Source organism: Suncus etruscus, chromosome X (genome assembly GCF_024139225.1).
Source record: "Suncus etruscus isolate mSunEtr1 chromosome X, mSunEtr1.pri.cur, whole genome shotgun sequence".
In the NCBI taxonomy this organism is placed as follows: domain Eukaryota; kingdom Metazoa; phylum Chordata; class Mammalia; order Eulipotyphla; family Soricidae; genus Suncus; species Suncus etruscus.
Window position 1 is genome coordinate 118,985,297 of NC_064868.1, and position 16,757 is coordinate 119,002,053.

A 16,757-nucleotide genomic window follows, 5' to 3' on the forward strand; every position below is an offset into this window, starting at 1 on the left:
AAGCCAACCAGAATGAAAAAATAATGTCAGATCAAATTCTCCCAGGAAATCCCTCTTCCAGAAGAAAGCCCATTCTACACACCTTTATGAAGGATCTCAAATAATTATCCAAGCCTTCTTCGTGGCACTTTGAGACAATATGCAAAAGAACCCTGAAACAATATTCACGAAAGACAGCATGTCAGGGTAACCATGAATTTGCATCCTTTGACTATTCAATTGGCTCATATAGTCTCTCTCTGTGGCTGTCTTTCTCTCATGGATTCTCATCCTTAGACTATTCAATTGGCTCATATAGTCTGTCCTTTCTCTCCACCTCACCACCTAATTTAAAGTGGAAGATGACATAAGAGGTTATGTTTGGGTCTAAATCAGATTCCAGTATCTAGCATGTTCAGGGCCTCAGAATTTCAGTGCTAACGCTGGAGCTTTTCTAATGGACGCCCAGGGATTTCATCCCTTTCTGAATCTCTGGATACCTTTGAAGTATGGACACAGCGACAACATAATAAAAGATCTGAGAAAAGGCTGACCTCGAAATCCCCTCTGGTAAGAAAAGAAAAAAAAATCCAAGAACAAAGGAAAAGCACATGAACAGGTAAGAAAAGGGAAGGCAGAGACAAGATAGGTATAATGACAGGAACCTAGACTGGAAGGAAATGTACGTTTTATGGCAAGTTTTAAAATGGAGAGCGTGAGAGCCTAGCTAGTGGGTCTGCAAATGGAGCTCAGTGCAGCATTGTTAAAAGGTCTGACTACTGGGCCATTTGTTCACCCACATCTTTTAAATCTGGGTTAAAGTTCTGCAATTAGTTTTTTTTCCTCCTTTTTTTTTAACTTTTTTTGGGGGTGGGGGGCAATCCTGTGATGTTCAAGGGTTACTCCTGGCTCTGCACTCAGAATTCACTCCTGGCAGTGCTCAAGGATATGGAATGCCGAGGACTGAGCGTGGCTGAGTTACAGGAATGGCAAGTAAGTCCCCAGCACTATAGCTCTGGCCCTCTTTTTTCTTCTTTGGCAGTTCCAGATTGCAAACCCAGGACCTCACATGCCTGAGACAAGTGCTTCTCCACTGAGTCACATCCAGAACTGCAAGGATTAGCGCTTTAGTGAGTTTTGAGACCACAGCCCAAAGTGCTCAAGGGCTACTCCAGTCTTTATACTGAGGGGTCACTCCAGGCAGTGCTGAAGATCAAATCAGGGTTATCGACAAGCAAGTTAAGCACTTAGAACCACTGGACATTTACATCTCTCTGATTAGCATTTGAAAGAGCTTCTAAGTGATACTAATGCTGATGTGGGAACCAGGTTGTGAGACCCACCAGATTTCAACAGGACTCTGTAAACATTCAAACAGACTGTTTGCTGTTTCAGAGCAGAAACAGCAAATGTGGCCTGTATCTCCCTTGAGCGTTGGGAGATGAGGAGGTGGAGGTTGCCACACTAGTAGAGGCAACATAGCAAAAATCAAGCAGCATTGAGTTCACACCCATTGTCTCCAGTAGCTTGCTTTAATTTTTAAATTCAGGCGATCTTGCAGCTTTGATTTATCCTGTTTTTCTATCAGAATGACTCAGTCGAAACTGATGGTGCATGGGAAACCAGTATTAACATACTAATGGCTGGAGGCATATTAAAGTAGATATGGTGCTTGCCCTGCACAGGCTGACCCTGGTTTGATCCTCAGCACACAATCTGTTCCATAAGCCCCACCAAGAATGATCCCTGAGCTCAGAGCCAGGAGTAAGCCCTAGGCATGGCCAGGTGTGGCCCATAAACAAAAAACAGTATTATAATTTATAGAACTTCAATCAATAAAAATGTTAAAAATAGCTGATAGCTTAGGGTCAGGACTACTTATGTGACTAGATGAAAATTAATGATAAGAAGAGCCAGAGAGATAGTATAGAAGATAGGGTGCTTACATCCCAGCACCCTTTATTCCAGAGGAGTTATTCCTGAGTACAGAGCCAGAAGTAGCCAGGTGTGGCCAAAACAAAAACAAACAAACAAATAAAAAAATATATATAGTCAACTGCAAGAAAATATTCTAGTTCCAGGGCCAAGAACTAAAGAACAGTTCAGTTCAAGGGCTGAAGTCCGTGCTTTGCATGTGGGAGACCCAGGATCAAGGCCTAATACTAAATGGTTCCCCAACACCGAGCTGGGTGTCTGAGGTGAGCATCACTGGGTATGACTATAAAACAAAAAATTCTGTTTATCACTTGCACTAGCCATATTCCAAGTACTTCATAACTAAATTAGGCTAAAATTAAAATGATACAAGAATAGACCATGGCCATGATTGTGACTGTGCCATGATGCCATTCACTGGTCTAGAATAATGGTCTGCAATAATGGCTCTCAAACCATTCTGCATTATGAAAACACCAAAAAAAAACTTTAAAATGATCAGACTGTGCTCCATCCTCAGAGACTAGGGTTGAACCTCTATGAATTGTGGTATTAAAAGAGACATTGAGGGGTTGGGGCCACACACAGCCAAGTTCAGGGCCTGCTCCTGATGGTGATAAGGGATAGTAAATGGTGTTAGGGACAGAACTAAAATTAACCATGTGCAAGACAAGCATCCTACCTGCTGTACTATCTTTCTGGCCCTTAGCAAAGCAAGGTGCAAGACCCCTAGGTAATTTTGACATGTAGTAATATCTTAGAATGTCTTGTACAGGAAAACATGCTATGTTTATCCTATAGCTCCTCGTGTCATCTTGCATTGGGGATACAAGTCTGCTCTTCAGAAAATCATCAAACTAGATTTTTTTGTGATGTCACAGTTCCCATTTAGAAGAGAAATTTCTGTTTCAAATGAAGAAATGAAAAAGGAAACAAAAAGTTGCTCTTTATAGTATAACACCGAAACTCACATGGTGCAGTTGATAGGAACATCATCTTCATGGGTCATATTTGTGAGAACTCGGAAGAGTTGCATAAGAATTACAGGAAGAAACTGTATCATGACTTGGATCTCCATGGCATGCAAACACTAAAATAAGTCATTATTAGTTATGAAAACAAACAAAATATGAGATAATTTGCAAAGGTGAAACAACCAAAAAATCAAATAATGAGAAGAACTGTCACTAGAATTATTTGTTGCATGGGAGAGGGGACGTGCATTTCTTTGATCACTCTGCTTATTTCCTATTAAAATACTGTGCTGAAGCTAACAAAGCAGGCATGAACAGATTTTGAAATAGAGACAACTGACTTTTGCCAGGTCAATTAGTGTTTGAAGTATGTGAATGCCCCCCCAGTGTGGAGAAGAGTTTGCAGTTCAACAGCCCAGAGTTCCGTGGGAGTCAATAAAGTGTCCTTATCTATGAAACTGTCCTTACCCAAGCATGGCCTATACACACAAAAAAATTTTCTACATCCTCACATCCTTGGGAAGACATGTCTTCAGTGTCCTAACATTTCATTGCTAGTTAACGGTGTTAACATCAAAAAGAAGGAATGTACTCAGCTAGAGTCATAGAAATGATATGCACAGAAATGTGTCATATATGTGTCTGTTTACTTCCCTTTTCTCAGCTTTCGTTCATTCCTTGCCTCATTTATTCATGACTCAACTGGCCAACCAAAACAAGAGTACAAAACAGCACCACTGAGTACTTTCTTCATCAAATTTTTAGTGTCATGGGAAACAAGACATAAGACAAGACTGAACACTTTAGGAACTCAGAACTTACCTTTTACAGACTCGCTTACTTCCCTGACCCTCCCCCCTGTGGTGCCAGGGATTGATCTGAAGACCACAACATGTGACATGAACTGAGCTTGATCACGGAGCTTCATGCCCAGCAAAACTGCCTTTACTTATGTTCCACTTTTCCATCCTAATTTTTATCATCTTTTTTCAGGACTCCTCTCTACTTGAAACATAACAACAGCAGCTCCTTAGAGTTCTAGATGCATCTATTCAATCAGGTACATGGATAATGATCTCAAGGTATACATGGTTGGTCTCACTCAAGTTTCTTCTTCCTTTGGTCCCTTTCTCTGTTCTTACTAAACATGACCTCCTATTAGGATGTTCTAATCTATAGCCAAAATAATTTGATATTATTTCTACCAGGTCTCTGTACAGTGTCCCATTTCTCCCAATATGTCCACCTCATTCTGAAATTCATCTACCTTCAATACTGTTCACAGATCAGGCTATCACCTGCCCAGATATTGTAAGTGCCTCTCTCCAATGTTCTCAACCAAGTATCACTTTCCCACCCACTCCCAGAACATTTGTTAATGTCTAGAAATATCTTGGTTTTTGCTACTACTACTATCATATCATGGAAAGCTCAGATGCTAACAACAAAAAAAGATCCTTCCCCCACCCCCAAATGCCAATAGAGTTGGGCTGAGGAACTCTGATATAAGTTATTAAATCCAAATGCACTTAACCCCATGTTTAGGCTTTACATTTACCCTTCTTCACAAAGTTTTAAAAGATGTCATTGCTACTTAATTATATCACAAACAATCAGACCCTTGTTCAGTTTGAGCAAATCCCAGTCTGCTTCCAAATTACGTTCAAAAACCTACTTCAGTGAAGCTATCAACAAAGCTATCTCTTCAACAAAGGTGTATTGAATAAACTGTCAAGCACGTCAACAAAAGACCAAAAAATTATTCACCATGATTCCTGACATACAGCAATTTCCTGCCTGGCAGGGCAATAGAAATCCAATCAGTGCAATACAAATGGCAACTTGAATGAATGGGATCAAGCTCTCTATACACAAAGAAAGAAGCACCTGAGTCTATAAAGTGGGCAGAGCCTGGCAGCAAAGCGTTCAGAAGAAACTGGTAAAGAGAAGATGGAGAGCTAAGGCATTTCCTGCACCAGTATTATTTCTCATTTCTTCTCAACACAGCAACCAGAATGTTCTTCTGGGAAGGCAAAATGGAACAAACCATTTCCTCCCATCATTACACACCCAACAAGTCAGTGTAAGCAGAAAGCTGTCCAGGGCTTTCCAGGCTTGTGTGCTTCGCTTGCTTACAGCATCCCCCACTCCACTGTACATGGCTGGTTTTTTTTCAGTCCTTCCAAGATACCAATCTGAGGTGCTCACACCAGCTATAACACAGTTATTCTCTTATCTCAGAGCTTTGATGTTGGTGTCAAAACCGTGCTGCCTTGGGCAATTCTGTCCAGGGAACATTTTATTTTAATTAGAGAAATTAAGAAGCAGAAGTTTTTGAAGAACAAAGTTCCTTACTTTAGTCTCTATCTCCCTAAAAATTGGAAATCCCTGGTGGTATGAGAAAGATAGGTAGGTAAGTAGGTAGGTAGGTAGGTAGGTAGGTAGGTAGGTAGGTAGGTAGGTAGGTAGGTAGGTAGGTAGGTAGGTAGGTAGGTGGGTAGGGGGTGGGTGGGTTGTAGATAGATAGATAGATAGATAGATAGATAGATAGATAGATAGATAGATAGATAGATAGATAGATAGATAGATAGAGATAGATGATAGTAGAGAGATAGATAGATAGATAGATAGATGATAGATAGATGATAGATAGATATAGAATAGAATAGAAAGAAGAAGAAGATAGATAGAAAGAAAGAAGAAGAAAGAAAGAAAGAAAGAAAGAAAGAAAGAAAGAAAGAAAGAAAGAAAGAAAGAAAGAAAGAAAGAAAGAAAGAAAGAAAGAAGAAAGAAAGAAAGAAAGAAAAGAAAGAAAGAAAGAAAAAAGAAAGAAAGAAAGAAAAGAAAGAAGAAAGAAAGAAAGAAAGAAAAGAAAGAAAGAAGAAAGAAAGAAAGAAAGAAAGAAAGAAAGAAAGAAAGAAAGAAAGAAAGAAAGAAAGAAAGAAAGAAAGAGAAAGAATGAATCACCCCCATGGTTATTGACTTGAGATCTGGGAGGTTATGGATGTGCCTCCCTGAGCACCTGCTCTACTTTCTCTCCTTTGTTTCTTTTCAACTTGAAGTGTCATGTCCTCAGACAAGTCGTCCCCAAAAGTGCTAGCTGGAATGTACTAATGGTCTTAGTTCCCTTAGTCTGTCAGTTCCCTTAGTCTGTTAGTAGCGTTCTTTTCTACCAAGTGTTACTTAGGTTTATTCTCCGTACCTGAAACAGAGCAAGCTTGTTGTTTGAAATGTTCCCCCATAACATTCCCAACACCCAGCATCATCTCTGACTCAGAAGGAATGAATGTACAAGGAACTCAAGGATAAGCTAAAGAAAAAGCCTTCATTGCTCACTTCACTGGATTTTTTTTGTTTGTTTTGGGCCTCACATGGTGGAGCTCAGGGGTTACTTCTTGCTCCGCATTCAGGAATCACTCTTGGTAGTATTAAAGGAAGGACAATTTGGAGTGCCAACAAAAGAATCTGTATTGGCTGAGTGCAAGTCTAGTTAGTACCCTACCTGCTGTATTTATTGCTCCGGCCCCCAGTTCACTAAATTTTTAGTGCATTGAACCTGCACCCTGTACTTAACATTTAATCTAACTTGGCTCTAGACTATCATTTATAGTGCTGACTCATACTATTGGTTTTATTTACATATGTTCTACCTCTCCAATTGGTTATAAGATCCTAGCTGAATAACACCCCTCCATTCTTCTTCTCTGCAAGCCCCATTATCTAGAAAAATGTAAATGCACAGTTAAGGGTGTAACAATCCTGAAGTCCCATTCCTAGTTATCTACCTTAAGAAAACAAAAATTAATCATAAATGACATATGCACACCTATCTTATCACAACTGTGTTTACAATAATCCAAGACTGGATCCAATCCAGTGGATAGAGGAAATAATGGTTTGTATGCATAAACCACATAACAATGCATTACTACTCAACTATGAGAAATGATGAAATTTCTCAGTATGTTACAACTGATAAAATTAGAGGGTACTATGCCAAGTGAAGTGAATCAGAGTCTAAAGAGCAATAAAAATTATTAAATGATCCCAAATAAAATCAGTAAGATCAATAGTGATTTGAGAGTGGTAGGGTGTGGGGGAAAGGGACCTTGGGGTAAACAATGGTAAGACCCTACACTCTGATAGTGGGCCTGGTGCAAAAACTGCAAGTGTAAAAAAATGAGAGTGATGAATAAACTACAAAATATTTGAGTAATACATACAGCCCAATAATGAGATGAAAGTGAATACTTGTGTTTTTCTCTGTCACTGAGGTATTGCTCACAAAAAAAAAACACTTTCAGAAAAAGTTCTGCTCTACTATTCTAACTTTTGGCTATGTTGATTTTTTTTGTAAGAACTATTACTCTTCCTTAAATTTAGATTGATTTATTTTACGACTGCATCTTTGTGTTTGTGCCCCAGAGGAAGTACGTACTCTAGGTTTAAAATACCTTAGACTGAATTCTACCCATTCTTTTATTAGTTGTTATAAAAGGGACCAGCTATAAAAGTTTCTTAATCTCTGCCTGCCTGTATTTACCAATATGGATGGGGATCAAATTGAACTACCTCGGGTGATTATCAGAAGTATTAAATCCTATATATAAATAAAACACCTAGCATCCTCCCCCCCAAAATGTACAACAAGCAAAAGTGAAATCGGTAAACTGGCATTATTTACAGGATTATCTATGGCTGAGTTTATTAAAAAGAATAGGGAATCACACCCACATCCGACAGCCAATGCCATGTAAACAGCATGTAAACAACAGCTTCACAACTAATCTCAGAAGAGATGCAAGCCAAACTACTAAAACTCACAGGTCCACTGGTCTTTGGGCTAAAAACACTGGGGTGCCCTGGGGAGAAGGGCAGCCAAGAGCCCATCCTGCCAAGGCCATGGCAGCCACACCCATACCCACATGCAAATAAGATCAACTTTACTCCTTTACAAGTAATCTCTGCAGAGATACTAACTGATGAAAATTCCAGGCACGTCGGTTTATGGGTTAAAGACTCCCAAGATTCTCTCAGAGTGGGGGTGGGCACCTTCTCCCAACCCTGTCCTGTTGGAAGCCTCAGCAGCCACACCCACATCCCACAGCCACTGCCTTATAAGCTCACCTTCAGAACTTCACTACTTCTCTCAGAAGACACGCAGGCCAAGCCAAACCACTGAAACTTATCAGCCCAGTTCTAGAGATACTAGAGTTCCTGCAACACAAGGTGACTCATGAGGCTATGTGACACCTTCAAATTCCACAATCCTGAGAGCCTAGTAGGGACACACTAAATGAGGAGCACATCAAAGTAGATGGAAAGTAGTAAGATTAGGAGCCAATTAAATTTAAAAAAAATAACAACTCAATTTAAAAATAATACAAAATGATCAACTAGCAACATGCCACCATAGTGAGATATGACTATTGTCACAAATTTTCTTGTACTGAAGTATATTTCGATCATTTCATTTAGCCAAGTTATATTAGCAAGCAATAGAAAAATGATTTTTGCCTCCTAAGAGAGTAGGCTTAACAAAAGGCACATGAAAAATTGTTCCACATAATTCATCATCAGGGAGCTGCAAATCAAAACTACAAATGCAATATCACCACATACCACAGAGATTATGACAGATCAAGAAGAACAAGAACAACCAGTGCTGGTGCGGATGTGGGGAGAAAGGCAATCTTATTCACTGATAGTGGGAATATAGACTGCACCAGTCTTTTTAGAAAACAATAAGGACATTCCTCAAAGAACTAGAAATTGAGTTCCCACACATGACCCAGTAATGCCACTCCTGGGAACATACCCTAGACACTCAAAAGCACAATGTAGAAAAAAAGCCCTCTGCATTCCTATGTTCATTGCAACACTATGAATAGTCAGACTCTGAAACAACTCTAATGTCTGAGAATGGATGAGTGGATAAAGACATGATGGTGCATCTACACAGTGGAACACTATGCAGCTATCAGAAAAAAATAAAGTCATGAAATTATAGATATCTATATAATATAAAATATAATATAATATAATATAGATATGGAGAGTATTATGAAGAGCAAAATGAGTTGAGGGAGAGGGACAGATATAAAATGATCACACTCATTTGTGGGATATAAAAAATGTCAGTATGTAATAATACCCAAAAATAATAGAGATGAGGGCCATGAGGACTAGTCCATGACAGAAAACTTGCCATAAAAAGCAGGAGAGTGAAGTCAGGGCAGAAGAACAATGATTATGAAAATAAGAGTTGAAAATTATCACTCTGGATAAACTGGGTGCTGAAAGGAATTAAAATGCTATGTATGGTACCCCTTCAGTAACCATACTGCAAGCCACAGTGTTTAGAAGGTATCTGCCATAGAGGCGGGCAGGAGACAGGGCTGGGAGTGGATGAAAAGCAAACTGGGGACAGTGGTAGCGGAACTGTGCACTGATGAAGGGATGGGTTTGGACATGACTGAAAATTTCATGACTAAAAATTGATTATGACCAATTTTGTAGCTGACTCTCACAATGATTCAATTAACAACTTATTTTATAAAAGAGAGTAGGCAGGGGGAGGTGGGAAACTGGGAGCAATAGTGGATGGATGACAATGGTGATGGAATTGGTGTTGGAATATTGAATACCCAAAACAACTGTCTTCTGCAAACCATGGTGTTTAAATAAAGTCAAAAATAAAAGAAAGAACGTGGGACTAAGGGTCAAGAGATACGTTACAGGCTTGGTTGAGCTCTGCTCCAAACCACTGAGTGATTTCAAACAAGTCAGCTCTACTCAGGCTTGCATATCCTTGCTTAGGAAGAAAAAAATCTCTAGAATCCTTTTCAACACATGAAACATTCCCTTACAGCAGTTTGGTCATTGCTATAAACATTTACTATTTCACTCACTGCCACTAGATGGCGAACACGGGTCATGAAAAATACCAGAGTCCACACCTTTAAAAACATAACTATGAGTATTTCCATTCTCTTTTAAGGATACCAGTTCATGAAAGTAGTGTTCTGTTCCACTGAAGTCTGTTAAAATATACCCCCTGGAAGAAGCCCAAGACATTAACAAAATATTCAAATGCAGAGCTCGAATTTTACACCCAAGATAAATAAATATATTGCTATCCAAGGAAGAATTTGAAAGGTAAATTATTTTATTGTTGAATGAACATTCAGATCAACTTATAGACAACATATATGACTGTCTCTCTGCTTCTACCTTTCTAACAGCAAAGTGGCTATATGACAGGTTGAATGCTACTAACCAATGGCATCATATACCATACTCCTCTGACCCAAGTTATACAAAACTATCTATCCATCTGGTCCAGAGGCTAAGTCCATCTCTTCACCATGGGTTACCAGGCCTTCACCAAACAGCACCACCAGCTTTCTTTCCACATGGTGTACTTTAGCTCCACAAACCAGCCACATGGGTATCCTTGCTACTTCTTGAACAAAACAATCCAACTCCGTAGGGTCTTTGGACTTGCAGCCCCAAGACTTCCCATAAGGTCACCAAGCCAGTGCCCTGATTTCTTTTAGGTCTCAATAGGATATCACTTTGCCAGCAAGTTCTCCTTTGTCCATTGGAATCTAAAAGAGGAGATCCTCTTAATCACTGCAAACTCTCCTATGCCATGTCCTGATTTTCCTTAGAGATCACCACCTGCCACTCTATATATGTTATGATATTCTATCTCCCAGACAAAAATGCTCAGTGTCCAACTGCCTGCACATGAAAATAATCTCCTTGACAACTAGGATAATATTTCCTTCACTTGTTGTCCTCATGCTTAGAGTGTTTGCTGGCCCCTAGGAAGCACTCAAGGAATAAGCATAAATTAATGACCACTGTCTCACTACATCCTTGAAATCCCCCTACAAGATGGGCTTAACACTGACCCATGTAATAAGAACAAGGATTGGAAAAGGTGATGTAACTTGGCCAAGGTCAGTCACAGGGTTAGCCGTGATCACCCTCAACTAAGATTGAGGGGTGCACTTCAGTTCTAACACTTAGAAAACAAGTGGAGTCTTGGGTTTTCTAGGCTCTTAAATATAGTGTTTAGAACAAACTCCTTTGCTCCGCCCCCCCCAAATTAGATTTGGTTCTCGCTTCACTTGGACCCTTTGAATTTTTTAACCATTTTTAGTTGAAGTTACAAAATTGCTCAAGGTTGTTTCAGTCATTCAGTGTTCCAACACTCATCCCCCTTCACCAGTGTACACTTCCCACAAGGAAAATGTCCCTCGTTTCTTCCTCCTGCCTCTGTAGCAGATACTTTCTCTCTTCCCTTTTTCCTTTTAGTCATTGTCATTTGTAATAACAGTTACTAAAAGGGTAAGATGCATATCACTCTACTTCCTCTCAGCACCCAGTTCTTGTCCAGAGTGATCATTTCCAACTGTCATTGTCATAACTGTCCCTTCTCTGTCCTAACTGTACTCTCCCACTGCTTTGTGGCAAACTTCATGGGCCAGTGCTCTTGATGATGTCTTTGGGGACTACTGTCATACTCTATTTTTAGTATCCTACATATGAGTGAGTGAGATCATTTTGAGTTCATTCCATCCATGAACATGGGCATCATTTTCTGTGATCCACAATTTATTCCAGCAACTGTGCTGCCATTTCTCCTGACTTCTTAACCCTTAGAAATCCAAGTATCTAACTGACATCCCAGTTTTCATTTGTTTTTCCAAACTCTACTACTGAACTTGGAACTGAATGTTTCCTGGCTAATGTAGTAACTTCAAACTATCTGCTTGGAAACAGCCTCTTGCTGGCAAGGAACAGAAGAACAAATGTACTCTGGAGGATGCTGAATCTATGAAACTAGTTTGCCCCCACCCCCTTCACCACCACTTCAAAATGTGACAACAGAAAGTCAAGAAAAACAAACCTTTTTCAGAGTACAGCTGTTCATTTACCTTTAAATATTTAATAAGCTCCCCCGGAACTTCCTTTGAGCCTGACTGAATCAGCTGGCAATGATGGAAGAATTTGTGCACATGAAGATCCTGGGAAACAGATGGGCACAGCCATGTGAAATTTGATTCATTACCTTCAAATGCTGAATCTCTAGCTCTCCTTCTTCCCATATCTTGAAACTTATTTATCTGAGGATTCTATCACCCACACCATGGAGCTGAAGCTCCCAACATTGTCATGTCCCATAGGCCTCCTTTTCACGCAGTAGCAAAAAAAATAGGTGAAGGTAGCAAAAGCTGGTCAATTCAGCTTGTGGCTAAACACACCATTAGTGTAATTCCTGTTCAGGCTAGAAGAGTGTCTGAGGTTGGGCAACTTCTGTACATTAATGAAATAAGTAGGAAGGGCAGTCTCAGTTGATAGGTGAAGAAAAGGGGAATTGGGGCCAGAGTGATAGTACAATGGGTAGGGTGTTTGCCTTGCACTTAGCTGACACAGGTTCAGTCCCTGGCATTCTATAAGGTCAACCGAGCCATCCAGTAGTAACTCATGAGTGCAGAGCTAAGAGTTACTCCTGAGCAGTACTGGGTGTTCCCCCAAAAGGGGAGCAGCAGAAAGATATCAGAACCAGGAGATTTATTGTTATTGCTGATACTTTTGGTTTGTTTTGCTTTGGGGGCCACACCTGGTGGTGCTCAGGGCTTATTGCTAGCTATGTTAGGGGAGCTAGATGCGGTGTCAAGAATTATACCTGGGTCAGCCACATGCAAGGCAGTGCTTTGCCCACTGTATTATATCCCCCATCTCAGAACCAGTGTTTCTATTAACGACGTATCTAGGTACCAGTTCTAGTCAATAGAAACATCTTTTCAATCTTGGAAAAAGTAACTGCTGATTGACATGTCGGCTGCATGGATCATACATACAGCAGTTAAAAAAAGCCTCACTGAGCATCTTTTTCATCTATCAAACGGTGCCCATTCTTTTTGGAGTTCTGGGGCATTTGACTCAGTGAACAGAAATAAAGTGATTGCCATTTGAAACGAATTATTAGATTTGAGCTATTCTTGTGAAAGATGTTACTATTGAAACAAGAGAATCCATTTAAATCAAGAAATACTTTCGAGCAGTAACCTTGACACAATTCAGATGATCCAACTTACTTGCGTGTATATGGTTGACTCCAAGTGGCTTTTAATCTTCAACAAAGGCTTTGCACCATCAACCCACTTAATATCCACATTTGACTGCTTGAACAGAAAAGACAGAAAGACAAGCGAGCAAGATTGGATGAGCCACATTGGGCAATTTTACATATCTGAACATTGACGTTCAGAAGTCAATGTTACTCTCACCAAGGGAACTACTGGAGAAGAGAACCTGTCTTTAGAATGAGCATATCTCAATCATTTGGAAGTTCTCATTCTTGGCAGAAATTATAATAAAAATAGGGTTGGGAGATGGATCAACATGCTGAAAAGACAGGGTTTGCATTTGTAGAGGCCCTAAATTCCATATGTGGCACTTCAAGGTGACCCAAGAGAAAGCCCTGAGCACTGAACTAGAAGTAGCCCTGGAACATTATCAGCTGCAATCACATCCATAAAAAAAAATAAAAAAAGATAGATGTGAGGCCACAGATAGTGCAAGGATTAAAGCACTTGCTTTGTATAAATCAAACCCCAGTTCCATTACCAAAATCACATAATTCCTCAAAAACTGCGAACTGCCAAAAAAAGAAAAAAATTGGGACTGGAGTGGTGGCGCTTCGGTAGAATATTTGCCTTGCAAGTAGCTGACATAAGACAGACCTCGTTTAGATCCTCAGGCATCCCATATGGTCCCGTAAGCCAGGAGCGATTTCTGAGCACATAGCCAGGAGGAACCCCTGAGCGTCACTGGGTGTGACCCAAAAACCAAAAATGACCTGCCAACTGCAACTTCCCAGCACAAAGTATTACTTGGTAACATTCGATTCCACCCAAATAAAAATGAATCCCTTTTGAAATGCTGCACAAAACCTAAGATCCTGTGACTTACTTTTAATCATGGGGAGTTTGTGCAGGGGACAGGGACCACCAAACCCCAGTTTTGTTTTCTGTTATTAGAATCAGTACACCTGAGATTACTTTGTCTAACTTTTTTTAAAAAAAATTGTTCTTTAAAGCCAGGGAGATAGTTTAAAAGGCTAGTGTAGACAACCCACCCAAGTCTGATTCCTGCTACCACATGGGCACCCAAGCATCCAACCGGGAGTAACCCTGGATACCATAAAACCCATAAAGGGTTTTAAAACACTCAGGTTTCCACCCCCCTGCCATTATCAGTTATGGCCCAGCACCCCAGGCCTCATTCCCTCAAACCAAAGAAAATGGCCTTGAACATTCCATCATGACAACTTTAACAAATATAGGTCTCTTCCTACCCTTTTTGATTCAGCATCATTCAGATTCAAGTAGAGGGGGAGATTGGCTGACACTGGCAGCTGCTGCTCAAATGTGATGATTCGACCGTCCTTCAGCAAAGGGACCCAGGCAAACCCAACTGCAAGAATTGATTATGAGAAACAAATGCACAGATACTGTTAGCTATATAAATGTCTTCTGTTGGGGAGCAAGGCAGAGTTCTGGGGGATTGACAGTATGTGAGGGGTTTTGTGTTGGGCATCTGAGTACGGGGAATGAGTCTGCCTTGCTCCTAAACTCTCCATCTGGCCACTAAAAAATGACAGCCTCCTTGACTATCCAAGTGGAAATAACAATGTACCTAACAGAGCTCTTAATTGCAAAACCAGGATGAGTTCATCTAGGAAATCACATTGGGGGAACAGGGGTTGGGCTATGCTCAGGAGTGGTAATACTAAAGAACCATATGCAGTGCTAGGGATCAAACTGGGGTCAGCTGCAAGACAAGCTCCTTGCCAACCCTGTTTTGTTATCTCTAACCCTGTGAAAATACTTAAAATCTTAAAAGTACACCAATATCATTATCATTACACTTTGCAGGAGGAATTTTTGGTAGTTAAAAAATCTAGGGGCCTCCATGGTAGCACAGTGGTAGGGCATTTGCCTTGCCCACAGCTGACCCAGGAAGGACGCAGGTTCGATCCAAAGCATCCCATATGGTCCCCCCAAGCCAGGAGCGATTTTGGAGTGCAGAGCCAGGAGAAACCCCTGAGTGCCACTGGGTGTGACCCAAAAGACCATAAGTAAATACATAAATAAAACAAAAAAAGAAAATAACCCTTTTACTTATAGTACTAAGTCTCCTATCTATAGCTATCTTAGACAGTGATCACCATATTTCAAATTTCCTTGTAACCACCTGAGGTGTGAAGGGATAATAGAGAATCAAGGTCACACGTCAAGGTTACATATTCCCTTTTTCTCCAAAGTAATAAAATCATTGAGTGTGAAGGAGAAGGAAGCCAGGACCTTTCGTTTATAAGTAAAAGCCATGGACACATTTCCCCCAGTCTTGGTATTTCTTAATACTTCTCCCTCAAAGAGCCTCTGGCTTTCTATTAGCAAACTTATCATACTCTCACTAAAGAAGCCAGAACCATCTGTGTTACTCAAGTTGAGTGGTGTCAGTATTTCCATGAGAGATTATCCTGGGTTTCATGTGTTTATAACTCAGCTGTGTTTAACCAAAAAAAAAAAGATTACTCTGGCTTGAGTTTTGGCGTGAGAGAGGGCAGTTGGCTGGAGAGCAATTTTAAAGTCACTGCTTTCTGATTCATTAAACACGTGTGAGAGAGCACACTCATGCATCCATGCATGTGTGGAGACTGCAAACCCAGAAATCAACAATCTGATTGCCATGTTTTCATTCATGTTTCATTTGGCAAATGCTGTAAGTCTTGTTTGTTTGGGTGTTGGAGATCATATCCAGGGTTTGGGTTTCACACATGGAAAAGTATATGTTCTACCATCAAGTTGCCTCCCGGTTGAATGATTTTTTCCTTACAAAAAGTTTTGTATATTATTTATATAAGATGGTTTATAATACTGCCAATGGCTGTGCTTTCATTGTAAAAAGTTATTGCACCATAGCTGCCACTGAAGTATCAATAGCCTTCTATCACTGCTCTTTCTGGTCCATCTTCCCTCCATCCACTACTGGCTCCTTGTCAACCTCAGTTCTGTTGTCAAAGTTCAAGTGTTTGTTTCCATTGGACACTCTTCCCTTTGCTTTGTTCCTTTATATGCCTCATATAAGTGACATTATCTGGCATTTGTCCTTTTCCATCTTATTTCACTCAATATGACTCCCACTGGTTCCATCCATATTACTGAGAAAGGCAGGATTTCATCTTTTCTTGTAGCTCTATATGTAGTAAAATAGTACTGTATGTACCTACATATATTACTCTTATGTACACACACTCCCTTTTCATCAACTCATCTGCCATCAGACACTTCAGTCATTCCAAGATCTTAACTATTATAAAATAATGCTACCACAGGCATAGGTATACAATTATAACTTAAAATTAATATTTTTGTGTTGGGATAGATACCAAGCAGTGAAACCATTGGGTGTTCCATTATACCTTTTATGAGAAATCCCCATACTGTTTTCCATTGAGGCTGAGCCAGAAGACATTCCCACCAACAGGGAAAGAAGATATATATGTTGCTTTTCCCACTACTAGATGGTTTTTTGAAACTCTAAAACACACTTGAAGTGCATCTTTATTAGCAATATTTCAGAAATAGTTTAGCCAAGGATCTTCTTTCCTACACAGCAGAAGCAAAGTAACATGAGCAGAAAAACTCTTTGAAAGGAATCTGCCCAAGTAGTTAAAGTGAAAATGAGATGAATGTTCAATGTTTCGGGCCCAGAAAAAATTAGAAAATGAAAGGAAAATATACTGCTGAAGCTTAGGTAACAATTTTGCCTCATAAATATGTGCAT

The 16,757-nt window shown here is 40.0% G+C and overlaps 1 protein-coding gene across 1 annotated transcript in view; it reads right to left on the reverse strand.

The window, feature by feature from the left end:
* Nucleotides 1–16,757, reverse strand: part of DOCK11 (dedicator of cytokinesis 11) — a 238,753-nt gene that overhangs the window by 114,383 nt on the left and 107,613 nt on the right. Inside the window, exons 10-14 of the mRNA XM_049767019.1 lie at nt 14,263–14,381; nt 13,001–13,084; nt 11,837–11,926; nt 2,886–3,004; nt 83–152 (exon numbers count right to left, since the gene is read on the reverse strand). Coding sequence (XP_049622976.1) covers nt 83–152; nt 2,886–3,004; nt 11,837–11,926; nt 13,001–13,084; nt 14,263–14,381 — 482 coding nt within the window. The remainder of the gene's footprint in view (nt 1–82; nt 153–2,885; nt 3,005–11,836; nt 11,927–13,000; nt 13,085–14,262; nt 14,382–16,757) is intronic.